This window comes from Pan paniscus, chromosome 16, assembly GCF_029289425.2.
Source record: "Pan paniscus chromosome 16, NHGRI_mPanPan1-v2.0_pri, whole genome shotgun sequence".
Classification (NCBI taxonomy): Eukaryota; Metazoa; Chordata; class Mammalia; order Primates; family Hominidae; genus Pan; species Pan paniscus.
The window spans coordinates 90,231,275-90,247,752 of NC_073265.2; the positions used below are offsets into that span (position 1 = coordinate 90,231,275).

Consider the following 16,478-nt stretch of genomic DNA (forward strand, 5'->3'; position numbering starts at 1 on the left):
TAGGTGATTCTTAAGTCAGAGAATACTCTAGTTTGGTATTTACTCTCCATAGGAGGCTGAGCTGAGGCAGTGATCTGTTTGTAGTAGACACTGTTCAAAGACTGGAAGCAACCACCAGTATGCTTTGGAGGTGTGTAACAGGGAGGGCTGGGCTGTATTTTGATTTGTACGTTTTAAGGAGTTAACTGACATGTATTTCTAAAAGAAAAAGATCAAGTAGGTGGGAATTGAGTTGTATAAATGGTTTTGCAGAAGACAGTCTGTCAGGTAGTTAAACTAGGTGCTTTCTGGAACATTAATCACAGATATCTGAAGATACTATTTTATAAATACCACAGTAACCCGAAATATTTTTGTTTAAATTTCAGCAGTAGTCAAGTACTGTGTTCTAGCTGTAGAAGTAAAACTTTAAAGGCAGCGTTTCAAACTTTAAAATAACTTAAATAAGGAGTAAGAAAGATCACAACTCCTTTTTTTTTAATTTTAAGAAAGCGGGCTTGGGCTTTCTCCGGTTAAACCCCATATAGCAATAAGTATATGAGCAGCTGTTCACACAAAATGCCTCTAAAACAAGTGCCTTCCCCTCTGTGTTCCTTTTGCATGCTACTTTGATATTTTTGTAGGATGGTTTATCCAAAGCAATGTTGTGTAGTACAACTCTTTGGAGAAGTAATTTATGTAATACATTTTAACCAGGGGCATTTTTGATTATTGATTTATAATTATATCATAGTCTTACTAGGTTTTTCAGTCCCAGTTATTAAGAATCACTTTTAGAAATAAATAGTACACAATTTTTGGTCAAATTGCATCACATTTTAAGGTTCTTTGATACAGAAAATATCCTGCCCTTTATAGTATTTGTATTACTTTCTATTTTTAATATAGGCATCTAGAGATTTCTTGTCATTTGACTTAGTGCAAATGGAAAATATAGTTCAGAGCTCATTTACCTTTGGAGAAAAGCTACCAATAGAAAAATATCATAAGCCTGATGTTGTATACATTGGGATTCTATCTAAGAGAATAGCGTAATTGTTATTTTAAGGAGAGCTGGAAACTGCCTTTGTCCTATAAAGTAAGATTTGTTTAGCACATTTCATACTAGGGTCCCTCTGAAGGGAATTCAGAGGCAAGAGCAAAGGAATCAAATGTGTTTATGGTAGGATTTTTTTCTTTTCTTTTTTGTTTTTTTTGAGACAGAGTCTCACTTGTCACCCATGCTGGAATGCAATGGTGTGATCTCAGCTCACTGCAACCTCTGCCTACAAGGCTCATGCAATTCTCCTGCCTCAGCCTCCTGAGTAGTTGGGACTACAGGCACATGCCACCATACCCAGCTAATTTTTGTATTTTTAGTAGAGATGGGGTTTCGCCGTGTTGGTCAGGCTGGTCTCGAACTCCTGACCTCAAGTGATCTGCCCGCCTTAGCCTCTCAAAGTGCTGCGATTATAGGCGCGAGCCACCATGCCCAGCCTATGGTAGGATTTTAAAATGGGAAGCTGAAATAAAACAGAGGTATTGGGCGGCCATCCCAGATGTTGACCTAAGATGGAGAGAGTCTGGAAGTTCAGGTGTGTAGAGCAATCCAGAGGACGCAAATCTTTCACTTCTTCCTTTGTGCCTCCCTCCACCTCCAATTTCTACCCCTCTCCACCCCAAAGAACAACTTTGGAACTTTGTTGTGCCTTCATTTTGCTCACTTTGGATATTTAAAAATGTTTTTCCTCTCCACCTTTATGAATCCAGGTATTTTTAAACAAATAAATAAGTTGATCCTATCATAAAAACGGTAATGGCGATGTCACAGGGAGGTGATTTAGGATATTTAATTTTCTAAATTATGCCGCTGGCCCTGGTTTTGTAATTTACGCTAGACCCTTCAAAAGATGATTTCCTATTTTATACCAGCCCAATTATTACTAATGATGGGCTTCTTTATAAAATGGAAAGACTAATAACCCTTTGAACTGTTATGTAATTCCATTGTAGTTCATTAGGATGAATACCTGGTAGTTTTTTCTGCATCCCCTAAAGGGTTTGTAATTCTTTAAATTATGCTCTTTTGTGAGATGTCTTCCAGTTTTCCCTGTTATGATCCCGTGCACGGGGAAGTAGTTCTCTCCCAGGGGAGGGATTAATTTTATAAGATGCCTAGTAAATGGTGTGCACATTTGTGTTGATTTTTCTTCTTTCATTCTCTTTATTCTCTTTCTCTGCCTTCTCTTCTTCTGCCACTGCCCTTCTCTTCCCTTGGCCCTTTAATCTCTGGGATAGTGTATTGTTGAATACATACAGCATTAATAGATGCTCAGTAAATACTTTTAAGCGATCTGTTGACAAAAAAATAAGTACTTCTCTTTCAGTCATAATCTTCTACTCTTAAAATGCCATTTCTGAAAAAAAATAGCTCCTTAGACTGTCTTAGAAATGACAGTACTTACCATAAGCAGTCCTTATTATGCCTAAAATTTAGCTCACTTTTCACTCAGCAATACTGGTACATGGCAAGAGGAGTTCATACCTGTACACTCGTGGAGAAACAGTGTAGTGATATCCCTCACTTCATCTCTGCACATCTTTTTATACAGGCAAAAGCCCTCACATCTCTGCCTGATTCAAGTCAGGCAGGGATTTCCAGAATGTGATTTCTACCAGTTTGCTCAGGACTGTTTCCCACTAATGGGTTTCCAGTTGCTTCTTTACTGTTAAACTGTCATCTAGTTTTCTTACTGTCCTGACACCAGGAAGATGGAGACTCCAGCTTCCAAAGAGGGGCCCTCTACTTTTTTGGTAACCAGAAGCAAACATCCTTACACATATTTAAAAATGTATTTACCTGGTACTTAGTATGTGCTTGGCACTATTGTAAGCACTTTTCCAAAATTAACTTTTTTAATGCTTGTAAAGCGTTTGAGGTGAGTGTGATTATTATGAGAACACAGGCAGGAAGCTAAGGAGCCCAAGATCACAGAGATTGCAAGTGGTGGTGGGGCCAGGAGCCAAATCCAGGCAGCCTGGCTCCAGAGTTGATGCTTTTAACCACTGTGATATGCCTCCATCATTAAAGGAAATTCTGCAGACAGGAGTTACACATGGTCAAGAAACCTTTAAAAGGTCAGATTCTCCCAACAACACACATTTAAAGGAAAAGAAAAATTAGTCTAGAGCATTTCAACATATTGACTAGAGCATTTCAACAAATTTAGGCCTAAGAATGTGCATTTTTCCCTGGGAAGGGCTTACGCAGAGATAAATAACTTGTGAGGATGGTAGCATTTCTGTCAGTGCTTCCCTTGAATTGAAGTTGTTGGCTCATTTTTGCCCTCTTGCATCTTATCATAGACAATGAAGAAAAGCCAGTGATACTTAACGGTATTCTGCCTGAGGAATCTACCTAAGTAGATCATTAGGTCATTAGGACATTTCCTATTTACCACATTACCACATGTGACAGTGTTGCCAGACTTTGCACTATTACATATGTACAAGGCTTCCCCGTCTTCCAGCTTCTAGTAACAGTCAAAAAACTTTTTTATACAGCCCCAACCAACAGGCTTCTTAAAGGCCTTCTGGCTTCCTTGTAACACTCACCTCAAAGCCCTCCCACTGCCTGGTGCCAAGGGCAAAGCCCCACTTTCAGGTCCCAGAGTCTCACTCACTTATCTAATGCTGCAGAACTTAGTGGCTTAAAACAACAAGAGACATTTGTTTTACTTCCCTGCTCCACACGTTATTTTCTGGAGCAATTTGACTGGGGCCTCTCTGCTTTGAAAATGGCTCACTCTTGCGGCCGGGCGCGGTGGCTCATGCCTGCAATCCCAGCACCTTGGGAGGCCGAGGCAGGCAGATCACCTGATGTCAGGAGTTTGAGACCAGCCTGACCAACATGGTGAAACCCTGTCTCTGTTAAAAATACAAAAATTAGCCAGGCGTGGTGGTGCATGCCTGTAGTCCCAGCTGCCTGGAGGCTGAGGCAGGAGAATCGCTTGAACCCTGGAGGTGGAAGTTGCAGTGAGCTGAGATTGTGCCACTGCACTCCAGGCTGGGCCACAGAGTGAGACTCTGGCTAAAAAACAAAACAAAACAACAACAACAAAAAAGGCTGGCTCAGGTGGCCGGCAAGTTGGTGCTGGCAGTTGGCCGGGAGCTCAGCCAGGGTTGTCTGTCAGTGACCTCAGTTCCCTTGTATAGGTTGCTAGGGCGTCCTGGTGGAATGGTGGCTGTGTTGCAGTAGTGAATGTCCCAAGAGTCTGGCAAAAGCTGCATCACCTTTTATGACTTAGCCTTGGAAGTTACATAACAACATTATCACCATTATCATAGGCCCACCCAGTTTCAAGGAGAGGGAACATAGACCTCATCTCTTAATGGTAGGAGTATCCAGCCTCATTGTGGAAAGGCATGAGAGATAGGAGGTAATGTGGTCATCTTTGGAGAGAACAGTCTGTCACAAAACAAATCCATATCAGCAGATCCCCCATTCCATAACCTTTTGTCTCCGTCCCTTCTTCTTCTTTTTTTTTTTTTTTTTTTTTTTTTTTTTTTGAGGCAGAGTCTGACTCATTCTGTCTCCCAGCCTGGAGTGCAGTGGCGCAATCTTGGCTCACTGCAACCTCTGCCTCCTGGGTTCAAGTGATTCTCCTGCCTCAGCCTTCTGAGTAGCTGGGATTACAGGTGCCCACCACCACGCCTGGCTAATTTTTTTTATATTTTTTTAGTAGAGACGGGGTTTCACCATGTTGGCCAGGATGGTCTCAATCTCCTGACCTCGTGATCCGCCTGCCTCGGCCTCCCAAAGTGCTGGGATTACAGGCATGATGCACCGTGCCCAGCCAGCCCCTTCTTTTTTACCTTAGCTAAGCAAATTCTAGTAATTTAGTTTTTACCACTATTTTGGATGATACGTTTTCATCTAAGTATGCCTGTATACACATACGTCAACTCTTTCCTCTTCTGTTTTTTGCCTGAATATGTTATGGTGGTTCTTTTTATTAATATTAAAAAGGGCCTGGCATGGCGGCTCATGCCCGTAATCCCAGCACTTTGGGAGGCTGAGGCAGCTGGATCACCTGAGGCCAGGAGTTTGAGACCAGCCTGACCAACATGGTGAGACCCCATCTCTATTAAAAATACAAAAGTTAGCTGGGCATGGTGGCACACGCCTATAATCCCAGCTACTCGGGAGGCTGAGGCATGAGAATAGCTTGAACTTGGGAGATGGAGGTTGCAGTGAATTGAGATTGCACCACTGCACTCCAGCCTGGGCAATACAGTGAGACTGCATTGCAATAAATAAGTAAATAATACTTAAAAAGAGCCCGTCATCTATTAGGAAAATCAAATTCTTTAAAGAAAGAAGATTCACATCTAATTCACATTCCAGTTTGCATTTGCAGATCAAATACTGTAAGCATTTACTGAAGAATGACAATGATAATTTATTCTTTTCCTAAAGTAGCCCATGAATAGTGTTGAAAAATAATTCAAAACAGGCTTGGAAATGATTTGCTGTCGACCTGAGTGTGTTTTGCAGCACGCTGACTGTTTTATACTTTAAGGACAAGCCGATTAAGCATTCATTCAACTCATATTCGCCGAGTACCGTGTCAGCTGTTGGATTTACATTGGCAAATGGGGCCAGACATGGTCCTCCCCTCATGGAGCATGTCATATAGTGAGGAAGATGGGCATTAATTAACTCGTAATCACCAAATAAATGTGAACTCACAACCTTATTACATGTTATAAAGGAGAGGAACTCTGGGAGTATCTGATGGTGAATCCTGACATAGTCTCCTGTGATGAAGTGCTATTTTGGCAGAGATCTGAAAGGTGGAGGAGACATAATCTTCCCAAGAGGCCCATGAGTGTGTGTGTCACATCCCTGTACAGATCCATGTACAGACATCTGTGGATACACATACTCCTAGTTTACAGACATTTCCAAGAAAGCTGTCACTTCTGCTGCCATTCTGTTAGGAGACCACATAGCAAGTAACCTCTCGAAAAGCGTATGTTCATACAGGCCTTACAGAGCAGAGGTCTAAGTCAGCCTTTGTCATTTATGAAGAAGTACTTCCTTTTGAATAACGGTGATCACTGTAAGCAAGTACAATGGATATAAAGGATAAAGTTCAAGAATAGTTTTCCAAGTATGGTCTAGTGGGCCCTGGAGTCCCCAAGACCCTTTTAGGGTATCTGTGAGGTCAAAATGGTTTCTTTCCTTTTTTTCTTTTTTAAATAGAGAATGCAAGCCACAGTTTCTGTTTTATAAACACGAATTTTTGTATTGTAAATACAAAATAAGAAAAGACAGTGATAGGTGTTATGAAGGGTGAAAACTTTATATAAACTTCAAAAGGCTGCTTTCTGCATCTGCATCAATGTAATTTCATGATTCTCTACCAATTTTCATTTATAGAAAGAATCTCTATAATCAAATTATCATTCGAGTTCATGCCCCCTGGAATATCTGTAGGAATACAGTTTATTATCTGCTCCTCCACTCGGAAGGAGCCCTGCGTCTGTCTAGTCTGCTCTCAGAACTTTCTCTTCATGAGCAGCCACATCATAGAGAGGAGCCTTACAACTTCTTGAATCCCACAGCTTGACGGTGTTATATAAGGATCCTGAAATCTGCTGTGGTTCATGGGTAGGAGACCATTTTACTGATGTCTCCCAACCTGTATGTGAGGTTAGGGACGGCAACACGAAAGAGCCATCTTTAGTTTGGGGATCCCACAGTCTGATATGCCTATCTGTGCTTCCAGATGCTAAACATTTACAAAGTGGAGAATAGGAAATACAATTAAACACTTTATTTCCTGTAAAGTTGACTTCAGATTGCCAAACGCGACATCCCACACACTAATTTCATGGTCCCAAGATACGCTGCAGATTTCTTCAGCATCTGACCACAGCACTGAGGAGATTGCTTCCTTGTGGCCAGAGAGGGTCACTATGGGAGTCCTTGTTAGTCCCAGCTGCTCTGTTTTCTGTTTCTTTCTTGGTCAGTTTGTGGATTCCTCCGTTTCGTCGTCTTCTGTAGGGACAGTAGACCAGATCCTTAGCACCTTATCTCAGGAGCCGCTGCAAAATTTAGTTCCTGAGCTATCAATAGCTGTGGAATCTACACTTGGGCAGCAGCGTAGGGTTTTCACTTTGTTTCTCTGGACATTCCACTCCCATAAGAGAATAGTCTGATCCATAGAGCCACTCAGTAGTAACACAAACTGTCTTTTGTCACCCAGGCCACATCTGTTACAATATCCATGTGTCCCACAATTATCAATGTTGACTTTCCTTCCAAGGACCAGATTCGAGAAGTCTCATCATAAGAACCAGTCAAGATCCATACCTCTGTCCCTTGAATTGAACTGGTCCAGTCATCAAGGACACTTCATTCTGGTTGGGGTGCGGTGTATTCTCCACGTATTCTCTTTCCACAACTTCTTTTAATGAGGTGTTCTCCCGTTCCATGTGTTTGACCAAGGGCATTCACAGAAACTGACCCTTAATAAGGAAATCAAACTCCACATATTTGTGGAACTCATTTCTGCCCTTTAGTAATTAATTGATGATGTTACTAAGGTCAACACTTTCAGAGACAGCAGGGATTGAGAAGGCAACATCATCGATGGCCTATTTCTTGTGATCAGTGTAGAAGCTTGTTTGCAGCTGAGCCATGTCAGGAAGTGTACACGACTTGCCCACAGTTATGGGTTAGTAGGCTGAGAACGGGAGCTCCTGTCTCTTAGGACTACAAAGAGACAGCTCAAAATTACACTGCATAGGTAAGCAAGAAGTTGCGGTGTAATCCCGGACTCTGTTTTCTCTCCATGGGTCTCCTCCTGATTTTCATAATAACACTGACACATGATTTGCCTTTCTCTCATTCCTTTTATCATGAGTGTCAGTTTTTTCCAGAGACCAGGTGGTGTGATTGATGTGATTTATCTCAACAGATTGAATTCAGAAGCATATATGAAAATTCAGCTATCATCTATTAAACCAGACATTAAAAGCTTTGCAAAAATGTGAAAGAATGACATTCTTCTTGTTAAATTTTTTTTTGGTTTTGGAAAATATAGTTATTTTTCATAATGATGTGTTATTTATGTTAACATGTAATGGGTTTATTAGAATGAATTTAAAAGTATTTCTAAAATGTCTGTTTTAACTTATAATATGGCATTTACTATAGAGATAGCCCACATAAAAGTTTGGGGGTTCGCAATAATTTTTTAAAGTGTAAAGGAGTTTTGAAACCAAGAAGTTTGAGAATGACTGAAATATGGCATTCAACTTGACTTTAAGCATGTTACTTAATCTCTCTGAGACTATAAAATGGGGATGATGATCAAAGTACTTCCCTCATAAAAGGATGAAAGGAGTTAATACATGTCATGAGCTCTTAACAATACATGGCGCAGAGTAAGTATTCAATATATATTAGCTTTATTATCATGTTTAATATGAAAGCAAAACTTCCTTGACTCCAAACACTACTGAAGCACAGTTGAAGACTTCTTCCTTGTTTTTGGAGCCATCTGTATTGTTTTTGTAAAACAAAATATTCCAAAGGGAAAGAAATAGGATTTTGTGATTTTTCTTTTGAATTGAGATATAACGGGTTTTTATGGGCAAGTGATCAGGGTGTGGAAGCTTGAAGCGATGTAGATTCAGAATACCTTGAGGCGCTTTTTCACACCCCCGTCCTGCTGCACTCCTCAACTGTCAGCCTTACAACCAAGGTTCTGCTGTGTTCAGAATCACGGAAAACAGGTGAGCAGATCTGGAAAGCTTGTTTGGAAAGCTCCACAGAGACCGTGGTGGGTGTCCGGGCTCCAGTGTCCTAGACCCAGAGCTGAAAGGGAGGCTCACAATAGGGGACATCTCTTTCAGTCCCCACACTTTTCAGATTGAGAAGCCAAGGCTCAGAGGAATGATTGGCTCACAGTGGCTCACCCAGCGTGAGAGAGACCTAGTCAGGACAAGAACCAGAATTTTCCTGATTTCTAACAGAAAGGATATGAAGCTTAGAATCAAAACTGTTTTTAGTCTCAGTCGAAAGCCTTAATTGGTTGTCTGATATTAAGCAACTTGTTTACATCTGATACTCAGTTTTCTTATTTGTAAAATGGAGTTGAAAATATCCACCATCCCAGGGTTGTGAAAAGGATCAAATAAGGCATCGCATGAAGGTCCTAGGACACTTTGAGTTGGTATCTTTCCGGTCCTTTGCATGTCAAGTCCATAGAGAGAACTTCTCAGGGAAATGAACAGTTCTTTTCAAAAGTGCCTTAAATATTGTGCTTTGTGGCTTTGTAACATTTTCTTTTTTCTGTCTTTTTAGGACAGCCCAGAAACTTGCAGGACCTGTGCCGAATTAAAATTCGACAATGTATAGGCCTTCAAAACCTAAAGCTACTTGATGAACTACCAATTGCCAAGGTCATGAAAGACTACTTAAAACACAAATTTGATGATATCTGATATGCCAGAACTGTGAGCAAGATTAGGAGTTCTATTCTAGATACTTAAAAGGCTTTTTGCCTTGCACAAAGTATATCCTATGCAATTTCTGATTTGCTGTGAAATCAGAAAGCAGGTATACACTTTTGGGTTTTCTGTTTGTTTGGTTGGTTTTCATTGTAGGGGAGGGATTTTTTATATATATATAAAAACACACACCACATGCTTGAAGGTCTTAATTTGGTTTCTTGGTCCAAGTTTAAGAGGTCCAAGCTTTGTATACAATACTGCATTTAGAAAAATTGTCTTTTCTTAAATGACACAAGCAGGTTTAGAGTGGAGAATTTACCCTTTCCAAATTTATGGTTCCTTGGTAAGCACGGTATTCTAAACCAGCAGAGCACTTGTTAACGTTTGGAGGCACAGTTTCACCCAGGGCCACCCTGGGTTCTTTTGGAAAATGCCCTAAGAAATGTTTGAAGTAACGCTGTCACCTCATTCATTTTTAATGAGTACAAACTGGCCGTTTCAAACTGTTCTTTTTCCTAATTAATGTAGCTTTCGGATGACATAAATCCAGTACCTCTGCTTTTCTTTTGCTGTGCTCTTGTTTTTAACTTATTTTTTTTTTAACAACTGTAGTACACTACCCTGAGACACTGCGTCTCGATTTCTATCTCTAGTTAGAGTTGTACTTTTAAAAAAATTAACGGGAAAGAAAATAACTTTGTGAAGCCAGTGTATTCTGTTTTTAAAACTGTGCCTGCAGTGCAATACTCCTTCTGGTGTATTTTATCCATTATGTCACTTGCTGGTCGTCATTTCACAGCCAGCTTTGACATGCCCATGAGGACAGGAGCCGCCGCTTCAGTTGTCACTGCAGAGCCATCGTATGTCAGTTGCAATTTCCATTTGAAGCTATGTCTTTGACTTCACTTTAAGCAGAAAATTTTGTACCCTGGTGGTCGAGTCTTCCCTTAAAAATTGTTAAATCATTTGGCTTTAATGGTTCAATAATTTGGGGTGGCTTCATGGTGTTTCTTTTCTTCCCAGTTTAAAAAAAAAAAACTTTTTAAGCGTAAAATCTTTAAGGGGTACACATTTATAAGTCTGGCTAATTTCTAATATGCTAATTAAACATTTCCCATTTTAAGGTTATATACAGTGAGGCTCTTCAGGACAATTATTTTCTGGGTTGATTGGGCATATGTTTGCCGTGTAAACACGGATATGATAAAGTGTCAGTAACAATGGAAAAGGTCCCAGAGGCATTAGGCATCTAAGAGGATGCCCTCAGAAACGTTCTGGCTTGATTTGTGTTATTAACTTCAGAAGAACCTTTTCAAATGTCCCAGTATCGTTCTTAGTGCTTTGGGAAAAAAATATTTACACACTGTTAATAAATTTGTTATCAGAAGTTTACAAGACGAAGGGCTTCTCTCGTCTGAATTTCTAGATTTAAGTCATGAAGTGTAAAACTGTTTCACCCAGAAGTGTAACTAAGCAGAACTAGGAGTTTTCTCTGGCTTCACCTTTTTCAGAGCCAGCAGTGCTGTTTTCTCAAGCACAGCGTTTGCTCTTAGACTCTGATCTGCTTGTGCCTAAGCATTGCACAGGTTTCCGAAGACGGGCAGCTTCAGAGAAGAGGATTATTCGGGAGATTGCTGGTGTGGCCCATAGACTCTTTGGCATAGACTCTTTCGCAGGCAGCCACTCTGAGTGTGGCCAGTTCTATAACCATCCCCAAACTAGCTGGAGCCTGATGGATAGGAACGGGTAGTCTGTCCTCTTCCCCATAAAAATGTTCCAAAAAGTTATCTCCAGAGAGAGTCCCTTATGAAGACAGTTGCCAAGCTGTATTCTCATTCTTTAAACCAATACCCAGGTCAGGGCTAGTTCACACTAGCACTGTTAGAGACATGGTGTGGCTAGAAATGAATTGAGTGTGACTTCTCCCTACAACCCCAGGCCCAGGGATAGGAGGAGGCAGAGGGGTGCCTGGAGTTTCTGCACTCTCATCAGTGATGTTCATGTTACACTTGCACAAGGGCTGATTTCCACGTATGTGTGTGTGAATTTATTCACTTAGTTTCAAAAGATTTTCTCTCCCCAGCCATTCAGAGGTTTCCAAACTAAGCCACTGAGTTTGAGTCAGGGAATTCCACGTAAAAAGATCAGATTAAGGTAAATTCTTTGTTCTGTATTGCTGCTGTGACTTCAGAAAAAAAAAAAATTATGAGAACTCTTCCTGGAATTTTGAAATTTCTATTTAATGAAGAAGTGTATAATTCCATTATTTATTGTTTGAGGTTTGATTTATCTGGAAGCTTAAAAAGAATGTTTTATTTTTGTTGTTAATAAAATCCCAATCACATTTCACAATAACTAAAATGTCTCCAGGTGGGTTACTGGTAGATGATAGTGGTGACACCTGCAGGTCTGCATTTGAATTGGATTCACAGAGAAGCATTCCATGGTCACATAATGAATAGGGAGAACAGATATTTTCAGAAAAATCAACCGTTTGTTTTTTCCAGAAACAGAACAGAAAATGTTCAGAATATTTTCAAATTTGTCAGATTCTTTTATGTTTCCTTTGAAATTTATTATTTAAGCCTATTACTAAACCTTTATAAAAATATATTTGGCAAATACACCAAAGAAACCAGCTTACAAAAGATTATGATCATTAATGAACTGCAAACCTCATCTTTCGAAAACAAGGTTTTGTGTTTTTTTTTTTTTGTAAATATTTGTGTTTATAAATGTACAGCAGAGTAAGAGTGTTTTTTAGATTATTTAATTCCCATATTTCTAAACTATTTACTACACAGTAATCCATGCCTGTTAGTTTGGAGGACTTGACTGTCTCGTTTTTGAATTCATTATCAGTCATGCTTGGAACAGCATTTCCACTAGAGAATCCAGCGTTCTGGCAGTAGCAAGAGTACACATCTGGAGCATGAGGGACTCTAGCATGACTCGTCAGATGCACACCCTAAGAGACAAGAATGTGTAGTTTAATGACCGGCGTGGACCATACGAAATTGAGATTCTAACTTTCCTGCAGGAGTGCTCATGAGCCCAGAATGTGATTGGGATAAGGCCATTTGCCCACAAATTTAGCTTTCATGTAACTCCTAGTGTGTTATATCATAATGTATTTTGTTCTTCCTTTTTAATGTAAGTTTTGCTTTGGGTCAATTTGAATTAAAAAAATCAAATCTGATTTAAAACATGTTGGAGTTGTATTTTATTTCCAGTCTACCTTAAGTTTTTAATATGTCCAGCTATTTGGTGAAAATAAATAAAACTCTATCCTTCCTTCATCAGCATTTTAGATCGCTGGGAGTTAAGAATATGATGATGTGGAAAACAATACCACTCTCCATCGTCACCAGATAAGCCATTTCTTACCCTCCTTTAATTTGTTCAATGCATTCTGCAAATACCCACCAACAAAAGATGATCACAGTGTTGAGTGTATCGACCCAGCACTGGGCCTTCTTGGGCCGTAATCGCCACCTGCCCCGTGTGTGCCACACCTTGACTCACGACAGGACTTAGACCACAGCATTTCTAGCCGTAGGACAGCACGCAGTCAAAGCAATGCATCTGACGGAGTTACCCTGCAGGAGATGAAGCAAAACAACTTTGATTTCACATTTCCTCTATAAAACATAGGCACAGCTTGATTCAGGAGAGACCCGAAGTGAATGTGAATGATGGTGTGCTAAGAGAAAGGGAAGAGGGACTGCTTAGCACCCCGTGCAGAGATGGGATGGTTTGGAACTATAATCTTGTTGCAGCCTTGTCCAGGGTTTGGCACGAATGAAGGCCAAGAATAGGACATTTGAAACTATTTCTAATGATCAGCAGGGGAGTTCAGCTTTGAAAAATTGCTGTGTTGCTTGGAAACCGTGAGATCATTCCTTTTCCAATGTGATAGAAGCAGTGTGTTGTTTTCTCAGCTGAAAGACAGTTTACAAAAATGGTTTACAGCTATTGATAAAACATTATCTACTTGATAAAAAAATAGTTCCACATCTCACTTATTTGGATATCTAAGATGAAAGAAAATGGATTTGTATCCTCTGTCTGTATTTATATAACTTAATGTAACTGTGTGTGCTTAACTGAAGGAGTAACAGGGAAGTTTTACAAGTTTTGATGATAGAACTCAAGATACTAAGTTACAAAGATAATTTTTCTTTATTCTATCTTTAGTTATTTTGTTATTACCTGTTAAATGAAACAAAGGGTCAGCCAGCATATGGCCCACTGGATCTCATGACTTCTCTTGTATACCCCTGACAAATAGTGTTCCACGCTTTGTAATGTATTTCCTGAAGACCATGGCTCATTTGATGGATATTTCCTTATCTTGCAGAAGAACTCTGATTCCTGAGTGACAGTCAGCATTTTGAATCACAGTTGAAAAGACTGAGTGATTTGCGTATGGCCTATAAAAGATCATCAGTCAGTGTGGGAGTAAAACCCTGAACTAGCCCTGTTGCCCCAGTGCTTGGTCTCTCACTGTCCTGAGCGAGTATCTTACACTAAATGATTAGATGTGATCTTTAAGTCTCATTCATCCAGCTATGCCTAGAGCACCTCATGCTGCTTTTCAGTTGTGTATCTGCAAGGCAAGGGGTTGATTCATTCTGACGCATAAACTGTTGGAAGTAAAGGATCGCATTCAAGCACAGTATTTCTCTTCTTTCGCAGATGTGGCCTTTTAAAAACGTCATCATTTGTAGTTATTATAAATTTATTTTATTTGATTTTTGAGACAGAGTCTCGCTTTGTCGCACAGGCTGGAGTGCAGTGGCACAGTCTTGGCTCACTGCAACCTCTGCCTCCCAGGTTCAAGTGATTCTTCTGCCTCAGCCTCCCAAGTAGCTGGGATTATAGGTGTGCGCCACTACGCCTGGCTAGTTTTTGTATTTTTAGTAGAGATGGGGTTTCGCCCTGTTGGCCAGGCTGGTCTTGAACTCCTGACCTCAAGTGATCCGCCTCAGCCTCCCAAAGTGTTGGCATTACAGGCGTAAGCCACCACACCAGGCCTATAAATATATTTTAAATCTTGATTCCAGTATCTTGAAAATCTCACTCAGAACCTTTATGTTTCCTGTTTATTAGAGCACTGTTTTGAATTAAAAGTGTAATGTTATGTTACATTAAGAAGTAATGAAGTGATTCACTTTTCTGTGAAACAGTAGTTTATGAATCAGAACAGAGACGGCTGAATTTGGACAATGACATTCAGTTTAAGTTGAGACATTTGGTTATGTGATGAGTAGACTGACACAGAAGTACTCCAGCTGCAGAGATTTCCTATTTTATCTGGCAAATGTAGTCATATTTTTCTTGCTGCTCAGTTTTGAGCTAATGTTGCTTTCCTTCCTCTGATAGTTTTAGGTCAGGTCACCTCTTAGTTTTCTTTTTCTTTACCAGAAAAAAGAACACTTGTGGGGCATGGACTTACTGTACATGACCATTTTAGATTTCTCTAGAGAGCTTCTAGATTTTCCCTCTCTTAATTCTGGTCACTTAACCCTTTAGTGAGGTACGTGCCTGTGTACAAGGTGTAGGCTCAGCCTCATCAGGTTGTTTTAGTGTGCTGATTTTAGAGTTCCCAAATGGCTTATTTTCTCTGCCTTACCTGGGTGGAAATATAGCTTATCATTTTGGAAGAATGCCTCATTAGTTGGCTACAGCCATTTCCCATCTTGGGTAGCGCCAGAGAACAAATTACATTTCTTCCTGGTTTAACTGGCGCTCTTAAGTCATTTGCTGTGAGTCCACTGGGCAGAGAGTTACTTGAAGACGGACACTGGGTCTTATTTGCCTGACCCTTGAACAGTATTTGCCAGCAGAATCCATTTTCCAGGGTCTCAGTGGCATGTGGCATTTGGCCCCTAGCGTGTTCACTTTGTTCCTTAAAGGCTCCAAGGAAACGGGGGCCAGGTCGTTCATAGCTTTAAGTCTCAGGTAAGTATGTCCCTCCTAATTCCTGCCACTATTGCCTTTGGCTCTTCCTTCTTCCCTCCGCCGCCTCCCTTCAGCCTCCCTGCTGTCAGCGTCACCTGGCAGTGGAACCTAGCTACTGGTCTCGTATGGGCACTAAGACCTTCAGCAGAGACCACTGGATTCTGGTTGCCAGGAATTGTATCATAGTCAGGATTCTCCCCCCCCTGAGCCCCCACAGCGCTACGAGCCCCCAAAGGAGGCAGGGCAAGCCACACTCTGGATGGCTGACTCAGAGCTGCCCCCAGGCACCTGCGGCTCGCTGGAGTATCCGTGCATTCTCCAGCTGTGCTTGGACAGCACTCTCCGTGAAGCTGGATGGGGACTGACGTGCAGCCCCCGCCCCATCTCTACCCCATGTTGCTTTTTCTCCAGTGTTTCATATACGTCATGGGTGGTATCATTCTTACATAGGAAAGCCCTGGCCGACTCGGTCCTTGTTTGACCATTTCTGCCCTCTTTAGTACCTGCCTGGCATGGTGCCTTTCACACTGTGGATACTCCCACAGATTTTCAAGTGAATCCTTGTCCAAACCCTTCCTTGGGCAGGTGGGAAGGCCAGGCCTTCTTACGCTCCTAGCTGGTCCTCACCATCCCTGAATTGGTGTCACTCCTCTCCTGCTGGATCAGTTGTTTTCCACGGAATGGAAATCATCCCGTAATGAAGACAGAAATAACAGAGTGAGACCCGTTTTGGCAGAAGTTGGCAAGGCTTAGGATTTCGCATGTTATGCTTCCTGGATTTAAAGCCCACACATCTATAAAATGCCTGTAATTTCCTATAAAATGTGACCCAAGAGTTCAGCTTTAGCCTCCACCATGCCTTTTGTATAATCTTTTTTTTTTTTTTTTTTTTAATTGAGACGGAGTCTTGCTCTGTCACCCAGGCTGGAGTGCAGTGGTGTGATCTCGACTCACTGCAACCTCTGCCACCCGGGTTTGAGCGATTCCCATGCCTCAGCCTCCCAAGT

At 41.0% G+C, this 16,478-nt stretch overlaps 1 protein-coding gene and 1 pseudogene across 1 annotated transcript in view; one reads left to right on the plus strand and one right to left on the minus strand.

The window, feature by feature from the left end:
• The window catches only part of ASB7 (ankyrin repeat and SOCS box containing 7), a 49,321-nt gene extending 36,606 nt beyond the window's left edge, over window positions 1–12,715 (plus strand). Inside the window, exon 6 of the mRNA XM_003828431.6 lies at window positions 9,359–12,715. Within this exon, the coding sequence (XP_003828479.1) occupies window positions 9,359–9,498 (140 nt within the window). The 3' untranslated portion in view covers window positions 9,499–12,715. The remainder of the gene's footprint in view (window positions 1–9,358) is intronic.
• On the minus strand, window positions 3,850–8,504 carry LOC117976125 (ribosome biogenesis protein WDR12-like; annotated as a pseudogene).
• Window positions 12,716–16,478: the final 3,763 nt, after the last annotated feature.